Below are 16,979 nucleotides of genomic sequence, written 5' to 3'. Positions count from 1 at the left end.
CCGTGGTCCCACCCCTTTCTCTGTAGGTCTCAAGAACCGTGAAGAGTTTGTTTTCCTAGAGCCATGATGTGCATAGATGCTTTCCGCAGAGAGAACACTCTTAGTTGCATTTCTGTTGCAAACAAAAGCTTTTAACTTGTCTTTTCCTGCTGTTTATCAAGATGACGATATGAGAATTACATAATGACTTGAAAGGAATCTCCTGTAATCCCAACCTGGCACAATTTTTTTTTTTCATTTTTGCATGTTTCCTTCTAATATTTATTTATATTCATTCACAGTTTTACATAGTTAAATCATAGCATCCATGTCACCTACCGTTTTCCTCTTTTCGCTTACCGTTGTATTGCTTCTAGCTTGTTCTTGGTACCACGTTCTTTGTATTCCATCAAGTGAACGGTCCACCATCTACCTAACAAACTCCTTCCTGCAGGACGTGTGCTTTGTTTCCAGTTTGTCACTGCTCCAGGGAACACATATAACTTGTGCATCAGGGGCTTTATTTTTTCAGGCCGGAACCTGCTGGGTTCAATATTGCAACTTTGGCTTTGCCCCCATTCCAATGTGGTGATACCAACGACAGCACCGTCAGGAGAGTGTATGTGCTTTGTCAGAGCTCAGCAACCCAGAGGGTAACTGTTGGAATATCTTTTTCTTCTTTAGAGCAGGTATAAAATAACTCTTTGATGTTGCCAACTCTTGCATTTCTTTAATAGCAAGAATAATCCTCTTTTTCCCTTTTATTTCACGGTGGTCTGAGTCTATTCTGTATGTTACTTTGACATTGCTGTTGGTCTCAGCACACCACTTTGAACCATTAAGCCCTGCAAGGAGTAAGGCTTCCCCCAGTCCTTTACTTGCTGCACAGCAGGTAGTCACTACCAAGAACGCAAACTGGCACCTGGGTCCATGGGAATTTTGAGATGTTTGAAAAGAGAGTTTGGGGGAGGGGCGAGCAGGCTTGGATTAGACATCTCAGTGCTCACTGCAAGGACATTGTCATTTCTAGATGGGTTGAGTTGAGACCTACTCAACTCCCTCAGAAACCCTCAGCAGATTTGGGTCTGATCTGATGTGTTCCTGTGCATCCCTATCTTACCCCCTATTAGAATGATTCAAAGCCATCAGGTAACTATTGTCCGTAGGCAAGACCCTGAAATGCACTAAAGCGACTGCACGTGGGAAGTGGTGGCCTTGGTGTCTCGGCTGCAGCCCTCTGGTGGGAGTGGAACGATGTGCGTCCACCAGCAGGCAGCTGCTGTGCCCCGAGGCTGCAGACAAAGCTGGTGCCAGCCATCAGGACCCTGGGCCTGCTGGCAGTCTTCGAGGCCAGCTTAAAGAAACAACCCCTCCCCGCCCCCTGTCCTCCAAAGGCCTCTAGGAGGCCAAAGGTGAAATGACCCAAGAGAAAGAAATGGAAGCAAAGGCTCTTGATGGCCAGTTGGCACTACCTGATCCTGCAGGATAACCCTCTCCAGACACCAGCACAGGGCACTTGTGATCACCATGCCTTCTGTCCCCAAGGCCATGGTGGTAGGAATCTTCCAGGCTTACCCAGGTTCCCCTGAGGTTTCCCTCTATTGCCCAGAGTTTACAGGGAGCCCGACAACTAAAGTGAACGGACAGCGAGCCCTCCTGGCCTGATTGGTCCAGGCCTCCTGGTACTCTGTCCACTCTGATAGACTCTGTTCCCTATCAGTGGCGTCCAGTCCATTCCCCACAGCTGCAGAGGGGCCATCAGCAGGCCCCCACATCACCCTTGCCTCCTCATTACACCCCCTGGCTACGGTCAGGGTGAGGCCCAGCAAACACAAGACTCCAGCCTGTCTTCCGTGCAGAGGCCTGGCCGTATGGCACAACTCCAGGCTCAGATACAGCCGCTAGGCAACTCTTGTAGGGGCCCTTGGTTTACTTCCTCAGCAAGCGAGGAAGGCTCGGTGTGTGTGCTCCTGTATCCTTCAGTTCAGTTTAAAAGTGTGCTGCCAAAGATTTCAAAGCTTTGTTTTCTAATCTGAAAGTAACACTCTTCTCTGTCTCTTTTTTGAAGATAAAAACATTCCCGGCTGATACAGTGACCCCTTTTCCTGATCCTTTCATAACAGGGCCACAGTTTACCGTAAGTAGATCTGGAAAACAGATCCGTGTTTTAAGACATAGTTCCCCGGTGGCTTGCTTTCCTGAGGACTGCCAGCCGATGATGCCAACAGCTCGTGTGTATTTATTTATTTTTGGCTGCGTTGTTTCTTAGTTGCGACATGTGGGATTTTTTTTTTTTTTAGTGCATGGGCTTCTCTCTAGTTGTGGCGCACGGGTTTAGTTGCCCCGGGGCATATGGGATCTTAGTTCCTGGACCAGGGATGAAACCTGCATCCCCTGCATTGGAAGGTGGGTTTTTAACCACTGGACCACCAGGGAAGCCCCACCAACAGCTTCTTTTGATCGCTGTGAACTCTGTGAGGCTGAGAAGAAGTTGGGGTTTGGGGGTCAGCATTTTCCAGTTATTTTATTTTATTGAGGTGAGCTTCATGTAACATAAAATTAACAATTTTTGAAGTGACAGTTTAGTGGCATTTAGTACATTCAGTGTCATGCAACTACCACCTCTAATTCTAAAACCTTCCCATCACCCCCAAAGGAAATCTCATACCCAGTCAGTAGTCATCCCCATTTCCCCCTTCACTCTGGCCCTTGTCAGCCACCGATTTGCATTTTGTCTCTTTGGATTTGCCTAGTTTGGATATTCCATAAAAATAGGATCATACACTATGTGACCTGTGTCTAGTATGCTGTAGGATGTATCAGTATTTTATTTCTTCTTATGGAGGAATAATATTCCATTGCACTTATATACCACAATTTGTTGATCCATCCATTCATGGATGGGTTTTGGGTTCTCCCCACTTTTTGGCTACTGTGAATAATACTGCTATGAACATGCATGTACATGCATTTATCAGATTCTCTGTTTTCAATACTTTGGGGTTGGATCTGCATCTTGATAATGGTATGATTTATGATTTTAAGTTAAAATTTTGCCACTCTGAGCACCAGTCTCCTTTTATTTAAAATGGAAATAGTAATAAGAACATCCTCCTCCTCATATCTGGTTGAGGCAAGTGTCAAAAGGGATCAAGAACTTGAAAGTACTCGACCATGCTCAGACCATCCCACGAATGTCAAGTAGAATTGTTGTTCCTCAATGCTGGAGAGGCAGGGTGGTGTAATAAAAAGAGCAGGTAGTCATGACAACCGGCTTTCCTGTTGCCATGGCTCTCTGTGTCGCTGAGCAGCTTATTTAAACTCTCTGCAAACTGCTGAAATGTTTTTAAACATTTAAATGTTGTAGTTTCCTCATCTGCAAAGTGAGAGAGTTCGATGATTTTCAAGATTCTCTTCAGCTCCTCGACTTTTTTCTTTAATTAAGAGCTTGTACAGAAGCTCACTCTCTGATGAGCAGAAGTAGGGAGTTTAGGCTCCCTCCTCTCTCTCCTGAGGCTTCCCTGGTGGCTCAGTGGTAAAGAATCTGCCTCCTAATGCAGGAGAGGCAGGTTCAATCCCCTGGGTCGGGAAGATCCTTTGGAGAAGGAAATGGTAACCCCCTCCAGTATTCTTGCCTGGAAAATCCAATGGACAGAGGATCCTGGGGGGCTACAGTCCATGGAGTTACAAAAAGTTGGGCATAATTGAATACCCATGCATGCCTCTTTCCTCTCCCTCCCTCTTCCTCCCAGGGATCAGAGTTTGCAATTCCTAGAACCACATGGTCCCTGAGGTTCCTTCCAAAGGTCAATCTAGAGGATCTTCTGGGCGGGCTGTGTGGTGCCCTAGGGATAGCTCAAAGTGCAGTCTCAGGGGCTGGCTGATTGTCACTACCTGAGGTGGCTTCAGCCATATGGACAGGAGGGTGTGAGCAGTGGCTGATTCAGGTCTGAGGATGAACAGACCTGGGAAGGTGTTCAACAGTCTGTGCAGAGACAAAAGCAGGTTTCTAGAACAATCCATGGGGCTTCCCATGTGGTGCTACTGGTAAAGAACCAGCTTGCAAATAGAGGAGACATAAGAGATGTGAGTTCTGTTCCTGGGTCAGGAAGAGCCCCTGGGGAAGGGCATGGCCACCCGCTTTTCAGTGTTCTTGCTGGAGAATCCCACGGGTAGAGGAGCCTGGTGAGCTACAGTCCATGAGGTCACACAGAGCGGACACAACCGCAGTGACTTAGCATGCACACATGCAGAACAATCTGCACTAGGGTCATGATCAGCTTCCAGCACCTGTCTTTTAAGGAACAGAGGGCAGAGACACAGGGGCTGGACCAGGCATTCAGTGCTGCTGCCAGATACTCATCTGGCCCCGGCAGTTTGGCTGGGCACAGCTTCCTTAGCTGGAGGCTCCGGCTCCACTTCCTCTGCTGGCCATGGCAGGCACTCTGGCCTGCTGCCCAGCCTTGGCAGTGCTGTGAGACACCCAGGGAAGCCCTTCCTGAAAAGCCAGGGGCCAAGATGGAGCAGGAAGCCAATGTCAGAAACCATGCTGGGACTTTGAAGAACAGGGCAAGAGTGGCTTGAAGGCAGCTAGAGCAGGCAGAGGGAGCAGCATGAGCCAGAGTCCTGGGGCAGAGGGGGCATCCCACCTCCAGGGGACTGAACTGAGGCCAGTGGGCACAGAAGGCAGAGAGCAAGGGTGTGGGGCATGAGAGGAGGACGGGGAGGAAAGCAGGGACACACCCTGCCGGGCACAGCCATGCTTGGCTGAGCTCAGATGGGAAGTCCTTCAGCGAGAAGCCTTTGAAGGACTCTGAGCAGGGCAGGGCCAGGGCAGCTGTGTTTGGTGATGACCCCTGTGATGGCAGTGAGAGGAGCTGGGGTCAGGCAGGGTGGGCTCTGAGCAGTCGTCTAGAAACCTCGAACAGTAGTTCAAGGGAAAGAAGGCAGAGAGCTTGGCCCGGAATGCTGTTGATGGTGGAGGTGGATAGATGTGCACAGATAAGGGAAATATTTAAGAGGCTGGTGAGGAACTGGATTGGATGAGGGAGAGAAAGGGCCAGAAATAGCTCTAAGATTTCTGACTTACAGAATGTGGATGGAGAGTGGGTGCATTCAGAGACAAGGAAATCTTAGGGAAGACTGAACCAGGAGGAATAATGAATTTGCCTCTTGCAAATGTGTTAGAAATGCCTTGGATGCCTGGATGGAAATAGTGAATGGGCAGCTGGATCAGTTCAGTTCAGTTACTCAGTCGTGTCTGACTCTGCAAACCCATGGACTGCAGTGCGCCAGGCCTCCCTGTCCATCACCAACTCCCGGAGCTTACTCAAACTCATGTCCATTGAGTCGATGATGCCATCCAACCATCTAATGCTCTGTCATCCCCTTCTCTTCCTGCCTTCAATATTTTCCAGCATCAGGGTCTTTTCTAATGAGTCAGTTCTTCCCATCAGGTGGCCAAAGTACTGGAGCTTCAACTTTAGCATCAGTCCTTCCAATGAATATTCAGGATTGATTTCCCTTAGTATTGACTGGTTTGATCTCATTGCTGTCCAAGGGTCTCTCAAGAGTCTTCTCCAACACCATAGTTCAAAAGCATCAATTCTTTGGTGCTCAGCTTTCTTTGTGGTCCAACTGTCAAATCTGTACATGACCACTGGAAAAACCATAGCTTTGACTAGATGGACCTTTGTTGGCAAAGTAATGTCTCTGCTTTTTAATATGCTATATAAGTTTGTCATAGCTTTTCTTCCAAGGAGCAAGCATCTTTTAATTTCATGGCTGCAGTCACCATCTGCAGTGACTTTGGAGCCTAAATAAATAAAGTCTGACACTGTTTGCATTGTTTCCCCATCTATTTCCCATGAAGTGATGGGACCAGATGCCATGATCTTCACTTTTTGAATGTTTAATTTTAAGCAGGTTTTTCACTCTCCTCTTTCACTTTCATCAAGAGTCTCTTTGGTTCCTCTTCACTTTCTGCCATATGGGTGGTGGCATCTGCATATCTGAGGTTATTGATATTTTTCCTGGCAATCTTGATTCCAGCTTGTGCTTCATCCAGCCTGGCATTTCACATGATGTACTCTGTATCATGTGACCTAAATCAAATCCCTTATGACTATACAGTGGAACTGAGAAATAGATTTAAGGGATTAGATCTGATAGACAGAGTGCCTGATGAACTATGGACGGAGGTTCGTGACATTGTACAGGAGACAGGGAGCAAGACCATCCCCCCAAGAAAAAGAAATGCAAAAAAGCAAAATGGCTGTCTGAGGAGGCCTTACAAATAGCTGTGAAAAGAAGAGAAGTGAAAAGCAAAGGAGAAAAGGAAAGATATACCCATCTGAATGCAGAGTTCCAAAGAATAGCAAGGACAGATAAGAAAGCCTTCCTCAGTGATCAAGGCAAAAAATAGAGGAAAACAATAGAATGGGAAAAACTAGAAATCTCTTCAAGAAAATTAGAGAAGGGAACATTTCATGCAAAGATGGGCTCAGTAAAGGACAGAAATGGTATGGACCTAACAGAAGCAGAAGCTATTAAGAAAGTGGCAAGAATACACATAAGAACTGTACAAAAAAGATCTTCATGACCCAGATCATCATGAAGGTGTGATCACCCACACTCACCTAAAGCCAGACATCCTGGAATGTGAAGTCAGGTGGGCCTTAGGAAACATCACTAAGAACAAAGCTAGTAGAGGCGATCGAATTCCAGTTAAGCTATTTCAAATCCTGAAAGATGATGCTGTGAAAGTGCTACACTCAACATGTCAGCAAATTTGGAAAACTCAGCAGTGGCCACTGGACTGGAAAAGGTCAGTTTTCATTCCAATCCCAAAGAAAGGCAATGCCAAAGAATGCTCAAACTACCGCACAATTGCACTCATCCCACATGCTAGTAAAGTAATGCTCAAAATTCTCCAAGCCAGGCTTCAGCAATATGTGAACCATGAACTTCCAGATGTTCAAGCTGGTTTTAGAAAAGGCAGAGGAACCAGAGATCAAATTGCCAACATCTGCTGGATAATCGAAAAAGCAAGAGAGTTCCAGAAAAACATCTATTTCTGCTTTATTGATGATGCCAAAGCCTTTGACTCTACGGATCACAATAAATTGTGGAAAATTCTGAAAGAGATGGGAATACCAGACCACCTGACCTGCCTCTTGAGAAACCTGTATGCAGGTCAGGAAGCAACAGTTAGAACTGGACATAGAACAACAGACTGGTTCCAAAGAGAACAAGGAGTACGTCAAGGCTGTATATTGTCACCCTGCGTATTTAACTTCTATGCAGAGTACATCATGAGAAACGCTGGGCAGGAGGAAGCACAAGCTGGAATCAAGATTGCCGGGAGAAATATTAATAACCTCATATATGCAGATGACACCACCCTTATGGCAGAAAGTGAAGAGGAACTAAAGAGCCTCTTGATGAAAGTGAAAGAAGACAGTGAAAAAGTTGGCTTAAAGCTCAACATTCAGAAAACGAAGATCATGGCATCTGGTCCCATCACTTCATGGCCAATAGAAAGAAAAACAGTGGAAACAGTGGCTGACTTTATTTTGGGGGGCTCCAAAATCACTGCAGATGGTGACTGCAGCCGTGAAATTAAAAGACGCTTACTCCTTGGAAGGAAAGTTATGACCAACCAGACGGCATATTCAAAGCAGAGACATTACTTTGCCAACAAAGGTCCGTCTAGTTAAGGCTATGGTTTGTCCAGTAGTCATGTATGGATGTGAGAGTTGGATTGTGAAGAAAGCTGAGTGCTGAAGAATTGATGCTTGTGAACTGTGGTGTTGGAGAAGACTCTTGAGAGTCCCCTGGACTGCAAGGATATCCAACCAGTCCATCGTAAAGGAGATCAGTCCTGGGTGTTCATTGGAAGGACTGACATTGAAGCTGAAACTCCAATACTTTGGCTGCCTGATGAGAACAGCTGACTCATTTGAAAAGACCCTGATGCTGGGAAAGATTGAGGGCGGGAGGAGAAGGGGACAACAGAGGATGAGATGGTTGGATGGCATCACCGACACAATGGACATGGGTTTGGGTGGACTCCAGGAGTTGGTGATGGACAGGGAGGCCTGGCGTGCTGCAGTTCATGGGGTCACAAAGAGTTGGACATGGCTGAGTGACTGAACTGAACTCTGCATATAACTTAAATAAGCAGGGTGACAATATACAGCCTTAACATACTCCTTTCCCAATTTGGAACCAGTCCATTGTTCCATGTCCAGTTCTAACTATTGCTTCTTGACCTGCATACAGATTTCTCAGGAGCAGGTAAGGTGGTCAGGTATTCCCATCTCTTGAAGAGTTTTCCACAGTTTGTTGTGATCCACACAGTCAAAGACTTTAGCATAGTCAGTGAAGCAGAAATAGATGTTTTTCTGGGATTCTCTTGCATTTCTATGATCCAGCAGATGTTGGCAATTTGATCTCTGTTTCCTCTGCCTTTTCTACATCAGCTTGAACATCTGGAAGTTCTTTGTTCACATACTGTTGAAGCCTGGCTTGGAGAATTTTGAGCATTACTTTGCTAGCGTGTGAGATGAGTGCTATTGTGCTATAGTTTGAGCATTCTTTGGCATTGCTTTTCTTTGGGATTGGAATGAAAACTGACCTTTTCCAGCCCTGTGGCCACTGCTGAGTTTTCTAAATTTGCTGGCATATTGAGTGCAGCACTTTCACAGCATCATCTTTTAGGATTTGAAATAGCTCAACTGGAATTCCATCACCTCCACTAGCTTTGTTCATAGTTATGCTTCCTCAGGCCCACTTGACTTGGCATTCCAGGATGTGTGGCTCTAGATGAGTGATCACACCATTGTGATTATCTGGGTCATGAAGATCTTTTTTGTACAGTTCTTCTGTGTATTCTTGCCACCTCTTCTTAATATCTTCTTCTTCTGTTAGGTCCATACCATTTTTGTCCTTAATTGTGCCCAACTTTGCATGAAATATTTCCCTGGTATCTCTAATTTTCTTGAAGGGATCACTAGTCTTTCCCATTCTATTGTTTTCCTCTATTTCTTTGCATTGATCACTGAGGAAGTCTTTCTTATCTCTCCTTGCTATTCTTTGGAACTCTGGATTCAGATATATATATATACTTTCCTTTTCTCATTTGCCTTTTTCTTTTGCCTTTTGCTTTTTGGCAGTTGGATATTCAAGTCTGTATCAGGAGAGAGGACTAAACTGGAGATTATAATTAGCAAGTTTTTAATACCAACAGCTTGATGGTAATGGAAGCCAAATTCATAAGCTTCAGCTTCCTAATTTTCTTCCTCCTGTGCATCATATTCTCTTTTCCTCCCTACCAAGGTCAAGATACTTGACCTTGAGTTGGCCTCTCCAGAGACTCCCTGACCTATCCTGTCCACAGTGAAGGGGGAGGTCAGCAGCTCCAGGTAACTCCATACAGTTATCATGGTAGTTGATCCAGCATTGACCTTGTGCCTGAATTCAACAACCAGACTCCTTGGTTGGCTCTGAAGCCAGTTCCTACCTTGTATTTGAGCCTGTTGAGTCTACTTGATAGTCAGCCCAGGGCCTCGGTCTGTCTAAGATGAGGACCTCTGCCTGACTCTGGTCAGATTTCTGTATCATGATCTTCTTAACCTGGCCTGTCCCTATGTTACCTACTTTGTCCCAGCAAATGTTGGTTCATTCATGTCTTCATTCAGCAAATGTTAAGAAGATGAGGACTCAGGGTTGAGATTTAATGATAGTGATTTTCACAGCTCCCTGAGGTCATTCGTGGGCTTCTCAGGTAGTGCTAGTGGTGAAGAACCTGACTACCAATTCAGAAGACTTAAGAGAACGTGGATTCAACCCCTGGGTTGGGAAGATCCCCTGAGTAGGAAATGGCAACCCACTCCAGTATTCTTGCTTGGAGAATCCCATTGACCAAGGAGCCTGGTGGGTTACAGTCCATGGGGTCACAAAGAGCTGGACATGACTGAAGTGACTTAGAGCACAAGGTCATTCTTAAATGAGGTTGGCTCTTTTTTTCCTATTTTGAGTGCATGGCAGTGAGGAATATAATGACTGTTAGTAAAGTTTGATGCCACTGCCTTGATTCATGCTAAGGCCCTGGTACCTTCCCCGCAATTGCCTTTGTATGTAAGTACATTTCCCTCTTTTTCCAGAAAGAGTCAAAATTGGCATCAAAAGCCCAACCTACACCCATTTTATTGAAGCAACAAAATAACGTTTACCCCAGCTCCTGTATCAGGAAGGCTAGACTCAGCCATGCTTTAAATGACAAATTGAATTTCCTGTTCATGCTGCGTGACTGCCATGGGTGGGCTGTGCCTTCTGCTCTGTGTTGTTCTGTTTCTGGGACCCTGGCTAATGGAGCAGCTGCCACCTAGAACACTGCTGGTCACAGAGGTTGGGGGGAGGCGGGGAAAGAAGTGACAAATCACACACCAGCACTTAACTCTTCCAATGGAGATAAGACATGCTGGCTCATTTCCGTGGCCAAAACAAGGCACTGGCCATGCCAGCTTCAAAGTGGGGTCGAGGGGGACTTTCCTGGGGGTCCAGTGGTTAAGCCTGTGTGCTTCCGCTGCAGGGGCCACAGGTTTGATCCCTTGTTGGAGAGCTAAAGTCCCGCATGCCAGGAAGCAGAGCCAATAAATAAATAAAAATTTATTAAAAAACATTTTTAAAAGTAGGCTGGGGAAGTGTAATCCTACCATGTCCCTGGAAAGAAATGAGCCAGCATTATCTAAGGAACCACACAAGTGACCACTACATCCCAACGTTTGTGAAAGCCCCCTGTGGCAAACATCACATGCCAGCAACTCTGTGATGCTCTGTTCTTGTGGTCAGTTCTCTGGCATTGCTCCAGCCCAGGCCAGCTCAGTTCTGTCTCTGGAGGCAGTTGTAAAACAAACAGGGGCTTATATTTTTCATCAGTAGTCTTTCAGGACTCTCAAAGATAAAGATTCTCCCCATTTAGAATCTTGGTTCTAAATACTGGTTCTTAGTGCTTACTGTGTGACCTCGGGAAGATTACTTAACGTCTCTGAGCTTCAGTTTCCTTTTCCATAAAAATCAGTTCCGAGATGTGCATTTTTCCACCTTCTAACATCTCTGAAATTAGAGTAGGTATTACACTAGTGGGCCTGACAGAATTTGAATGGTTACTTTTTCTCTGTGGCGTGTGCAAAAAATGGTGTGTCTTATAAATGATGGTGTCTAACGTGATGAAACATGGCCTCCCCCTTAAAGATTGTGAAGAGGTAATACATGTAAAGTACTTAGCATAGTGGCTGGCACTAAATAAAATGGTTTAATACAAGGCTATTGATGAACTATTATTTAAAAATGACAGGGACTGTGGTAAGGGTGAGGAAACAGCTGACAATATGAAAATGAAACCCAAATTGAGGTTGACTTCCTCTTTTTTGTTTCCCCTCCAGGCAGACTTTAGAGACAGTAAGGTACAGTGCTGTCCTGGCCAGTCCTCCCCACTGATTCCAGCAGCAACCCTGAGGCCCTTGACAGAGGCCGTGTCCACAGTGCAGACCATCTACACCATTCGGAAGCCTGTTTCTCCAGCAACCAGGTGTGTCAGACCAGCAGGTGCCGACAGGTAACTCTGGTGACAGGGAAACCAGGCCCAGGCTCATTGTGTTTGTCACATCTGCAACGATGTTTGTGACTGTCTTATTCATGCTTTTCTTCATGTATTCTCTAAGTATTTACTGAAAGGTCATCAAAGGCTGCTGCTGCTGCTAAGTCACTTCAGTCGTGTCCGACTCTGTGTGACCCCATAGACGGCAGCCCACCAGGCTCCCCCGTCCCTGGGATTCTCCAGGCAAGAACACTGGAGTGGGTTGCCATTTCCTTCTCCAATGCATGAAAGTGAAAAGTGAAAGTGAAGTCGCTCAGTCGTGTCCGACTCTTCGAGACCCCATGGACTGCAGCCTACAGGCTCCTCCGTCCATGGGATTTTCTAGGCAAGAGTGCTGGAGTGGGGTGCCATTGCCTTCTCCACATCAAGGTCTAGATAGTATTATTCTAGGTGCTAAGGATGTAGAGTGAGCAAAACAGAAGCCCCCTAACCACAAACTGGCCCTCCAACTGTTCCCCATGCTTTCTCGATGCACATGCACACATTTTTTTCATGAGTATGGTCAGTGTGTACATAATCCTTGATTACTTCCTCCATCTAACGCATATCTTCTCTTTTCAACACTGATCCTGCTCTCACCACTTTCAGTTTCTTTGTATTCATGTAATGTGGTTAACCTCACTTGTTGCCATTACTAGATATTTGAGTTATATCCTATTTCAGATTAAGCTGGAGATCCCCTGGAGAAGTGAATGGCTACCCACTCCAGTATTCTTGTCTAGAGAATTCCATGGACAGAGGAGCCTGGCAGGCTGTAGTCCATGGGGTCGCAAAGAGTTGGACACAACTGAGTGACTAACACCTGGACTTTCAAGTTGCTGAGAGGGTGCTACGTGCCAGGTCCTGTGTTCAGCTCTGAGGGTTCAGAGAGGAATGGCGTATATAACAGTCAGTCCTCTGAGGAGCGGTACCTGCAGAAGCTGAAGTCTGGTGGGGGAAATCCATAGGCAGCCAAGTTCAGGCCATTGTAGGGCTGGCAAATGGAGGGGTTCCTTAAGGAGCCTGAAAGAGCAAGTCAGGAGCTGAGCTTGGGAAATGGCATTTAAACCGAGGCTGCTCTTACCATTTTTGAGCGTGTATCTCACCATTTTGTCGCCTCCTCTTTCTCAGTGCAGAGACACTCCGGCAGGAACTGGAGAGAGAGAAAATGATGAAAAGACTGCTGATGACCGAACTGTGAAACTCTCCCCTGGCTGCCTGGAGGAGGGCATGGTGCCTTCTGTCCGTTTTCTTTCTTCGGGCTTCGTGTGCTCGCTGTAGCACAGCATACAAACATGTGCTCTGGTCGCCCAGGTCTCCATGGCCAGTCAAAGCCAACCTCTGGCTTGACTTTTATTGGAAAAGTTATTTGCTGTCTCCTGAGTATTAGAGGTTTTCCTACTACTCAATGTAGTTGAGACAAAATTTGGTAAGCCTAGGAGAAGAAAGATGGGAAAACCGGGATTCCTTTTCAGAAGCACCTGTGTGTACATATTAATAACCACAGGGGTTAATATGGCATGGAATCCTTTGCTCTCAGTCTCAACCATGTGATTTTGTATGACTGACACTTGCACCAAGCTTTGACTGTTTGTTAAAGAGTCATTTTTAATGAGAGAATAATTCTTTACTGCTGGTTTTTCATTTACACTGGTAAATGCACAGATCTTATAAAGTCTTTAACATTCATTTTTATTCAGACACGAGTAGGTGAACTAAAAAAGGAAAGTTGCAATCACCAGGACTGAAGTTATTTCAGCTTAATCAGAAATATAATTTAACTTGTGAATTTGGGGGTTATGATATTATTGGGGATACATAGAATTTATTATTGAACCCAAAGTAAAAGCTTCAATTGTCTGAAATAGTTGAAATTGTCTAAAAATCCTTACAAAGGGATTTGATAGCAGGATTCATTTGGGTGTTCCATGAAGGAAAATTCTCTCTAAAGTTGATCAACTCATGTCCTGTTGATAGAAACTTGACCAGAAGAAACTTTGCTCTTTTTTATATAGTTTCAAGAAATGTGTTTTTAAATTTTTCTTATGCACTTGAACAACTTTGCAGGAATAAAAGAACCCCCTAACCACAAACTGGCCCTCCAATTGTTCCCCACGCTTTCTCGATGCACATGCACACATTTTTTTCATGAGTATGGTCAGTGTGTACATAATCCTTGATTACTTCCTCCATCTAACGCATATCTTCTCTTTTCAACACTGATCCTGCTCTCACCACTTTCAGTTTCTTTGTATTCATGTAATGTGGTTAACCTCACTTGTTGCCATTACTAGATATTTGAGTTATAGCCTATTTTTCATTCTCATAAATAGTGCTGCTATGAATGTCTTTGTAAAAAATAAAATGTTTCTTCCTTTGGATTCTTCCCTTGGGAGTATCTCCAAAGAGAGATGACAAGGTCAAAGAGCATGAAGTATTTTATAGCTCTTGTTTCATATTGTCAGATTGCTTTCTAGAAAGATCTCGTCTCCTGGTTGAAAGGACCTTAAAGGTCATCAAGTTCAACCTCCCATCTTCTCTGAATGCTTGAATCCCCTCTACAATTTTTGATGCCACCAGCAATGTATAAGCATTTCTATTTACCGGATAGTTCTGCCAGTATTGGGTTTTGCCATTTTTATTTATTTTTGCTAGTTTAATAAGTACGTATAGTTGTTCTCAAAAGGTTGTTTTATTTCATTAATTGCTAGCAAAGCTGAGCACTTTTCCATGTGATGACTTAGTAGCTGTATTTCCTTGTGTGTAAAATATCCATCCATTTCTTATGACCACTTAAGTGGATTGATCTCATATATTTGTATCAGAATTGTATTTTTATGTTGTATTGTATACTTTGCTCTCCTCTCCCTCTCCTTAAATCTGAATGGTGCCAATAATTTGATACTAATGATACATAAAAAAAAGCAATGCCTCATTAACTAGCATTGTTGTGAAATGAGGTAATGTACGCAAATATTCAGATAACAGAGGATTAACCCTTTTAAGTGATGAATCTTTAAAATTTTAATATTTTTTGAGGGAAATCTTTCTAAAATATATTACGCACTCCCCTGCCTTAGTAAACAGAGTACACTGGAGAGTATTTAACCTTTTCTTGGTGAGTCATGGTCATCATTACAAACATCAGCCCGTTTGTACCTTGCTGTGGTGTCGTGATGTCACCAAGAGCCTGTCCAAACCTGCAGGGCTTGGCTTGCCTTTCACAGACTAACACTCTTCTCATTGATGGTTTGCACTGCTGTCTGCTCTATTGGTGAAGCTGTTGGGGGCAACTGTGGTATCTGGGAACTTTTACCGCCTTCCATACTACCCGATCCCCGGCTGTATTTAAACAGCTTTCGCCGTTCTTTCTGTTGTGCACACGATACAAAATGTGTTCCTGTACAATATGGGGGAAGTGTTTGTGTCCCGAGTTGTCACGTCCTGCCGGTCCCTCCTCTTCTGACCTGCTTTCTGAGTCTTCTGCTCTTCACCTCCTGCTCTCTGATGGAAACCTCCGGGGCAAAACTGAAGTTTCCTTGAGGAAGCCAGGAAAGGCAGTGCTGCGTACGTGTCAGGTTGGCTTTGCGTCTGAGGAGGGGTGGTGCATGGGTTTTGGGCCATTGTTCTCAGGAGGCTCTGAGCCTGCTGCTTCTTCCTCCACGCCCCCCTGCGTCACAGATGTTTCGGAAGCTCGATGTCACTGAAGTCTGATCACGAACAAGTTGGCTGTTACTGTATATGAAAACCCAGTACCTCTGGCAGCTGAACTCTAACCAGTAAAATCAAGAGGATTCCACCCTTTCGGCAGTTGTCCTGTTATTTGCCTATGTGCATGGATGTTGGATGCTTGGAGTTGGGACCTGAGAAGATGACATTGTGTTGGGTAGATTCATAGCGATAAAAATGAATTGGTATAGTCACTTCACCTTTAAAAAAAAAAAAAACTTAAACCCAAAATAACAGTACTGTACAATCACACAACACATCATATGTCCAGGAAGAAAAATCAGCTTGCTGACATAATCATTCCAGAGCAAGGGTTCCAAACTGTGGGCCACAGACTCCTGGTGGACATGGGGAAAGTGAAATTGTCAGTCAATCAGTCATGTCTGACTCTCTGTGACCCAATGGACTGTAGACCTCCAAGGCTCCTCTGTCCATGGAAATCTCCAGGCAAGAATACTGGAGTGGGTAGCCATTCCCTTCTCCAGGGGATCTTCCCGACCCAGGGATCAAACTTGGGTCTCCTGCATTGCAGGCAGATTCTTTACTGTCTGACCCACCAGGGAAGCCCAGTGGACATGGGGGTAGGTAGTTAATGCAAGTGGTCTGGGAATCCTGCAACCCTGAGTTTGTGGATTGTAGACTGCATAGGAGATCCTTATGTTTGAAGAATTTAAAAACTAGGTCCTAGAGAATTTGAGAGATCCCACCTGAATTCACCCCAAAATTTACACCCCCAGAATAGAACAAGAATATTCTGACGTCACTTTTATCTTTCTTTCACCATCTCAAATACCACAGCTTTTTAAAAACTTGAAATTCACCATGTTAACCATTTTAAAGTATAATCCGTATTTTTTTTTACCATCTTCATAATATCATATCAGTTCAGTTCAGTCGCTCAGTTGTGTCCAACTCTTTGCGACCCCATGAACCGCAGCACGCCAGGCCTCCCTGTCCATCACCAACTCCCAGAATTTATTCAACCTCATGTCCATTGAGTTGGTGATGCCATTCAACCATCTCATCCTTTGTTGTCCCCTTCTCCTCCTTCCCCCAACCCCTCCCAGCATCAGGGTCTTTTCAAATGAGTCAGCTCTTGGCATCAGGTGGCCAAAGTATTGGAGTTTCAGCTTCAACATCAGTCATTCCAATGGACACCCAGGACCCATCTCCTCTAGGATGGACTGGTTGGATCTCCTTGCAGTCCAAGGGAGTCTCAAGAGTTTTCTCCAACACCACAGTTCAAAAGCATCAATTCTTCGGCACTCAGCTTTCTTCACAGTCCAACTCTCACATCCATACATGACTACTGGAAAAACCATAGCCTTGACTAGATGGACCTTTGTTGACAAAGTAATGTCTCTACTTTTTAATATGCTATGTAGGTTGGTCATAACTTTCCTTCCAAGGAGTAAGCGTCTTTTAATTTCATGGCTGCAGTAACCATCTGCAGTGATTTTGGAGCCCCCAAAAATAAAGTCAGACACTGTTTCCATTGTTTCCCCATCTATTTGCCATGAAGTGATGGGACTGGATGCCATGATCTTAGTTTTCTGAATGTTGAGTTTTAAGCCAGGTTTTTCACTCTCCTCTTTCACTTTCATCAAGAGGCTCTTTAGTTCTTCTTCAC

The 16,979-nt window shown here is 44.9% G+C and overlaps 1 protein-coding gene across 38 annotated transcripts in view; it reads left to right on the top strand.

Moving 5' to 3' along the window:
• EPB41L4B (erythrocyte membrane protein band 4.1 like 4B) overlaps positions 1 to 15,424 on the top strand; it is a 139,058-nt gene extending 123,634 nt beyond the window's left edge. For 14 of the 38 annotated variants that reach the window (XR_015132084.1, XR_015132087.1, XR_015132085.1 and 11 more), the window contains 3 exons: positions 2,048 to 2,116; positions 11,427 to 11,572; positions 12,752 to 15,424. Coding sequence is in view for 28 of the 38 variants with exons in the window: in XM_086315836.1 (XP_086171962.1) it covers positions 2,048 to 2,116; positions 11,427 to 11,572; positions 12,752 to 12,821 (285 nt within the window). In the remaining 10 variants the exon portion in view is untranslated. Of the gene's footprint in view, positions 1 to 2,047; positions 2,117 to 11,426; positions 11,600 to 12,751 lie in introns of all 38 variants that reach the window. The other 24 variants (XM_086315837.1, XM_086315832.1, XM_086315844.1 and 21 more) reach the window with 5 other exon arrangements.
• The last annotated feature ends 1,555 nt before the right edge of the window (positions 15,425 to 16,979 follow it).

The sequence above is a fragment of the Bos grunniens genome, chromosome 8 (genome assembly GCF_055505025.1).
Source record: "Bos grunniens cultivar Pamir isolate PY7600 chromosome 8, Bosgru_T2T1.0, whole genome shotgun sequence".
Lineage (NCBI taxonomy): Eukaryota > Metazoa > Chordata > Mammalia > Artiodactyla > Bovidae > Bos > Bos grunniens.
Note: the sequence above shows the minus strand (reverse complement) of the source record. Positions and strands in the feature narration are given on the sequence as shown.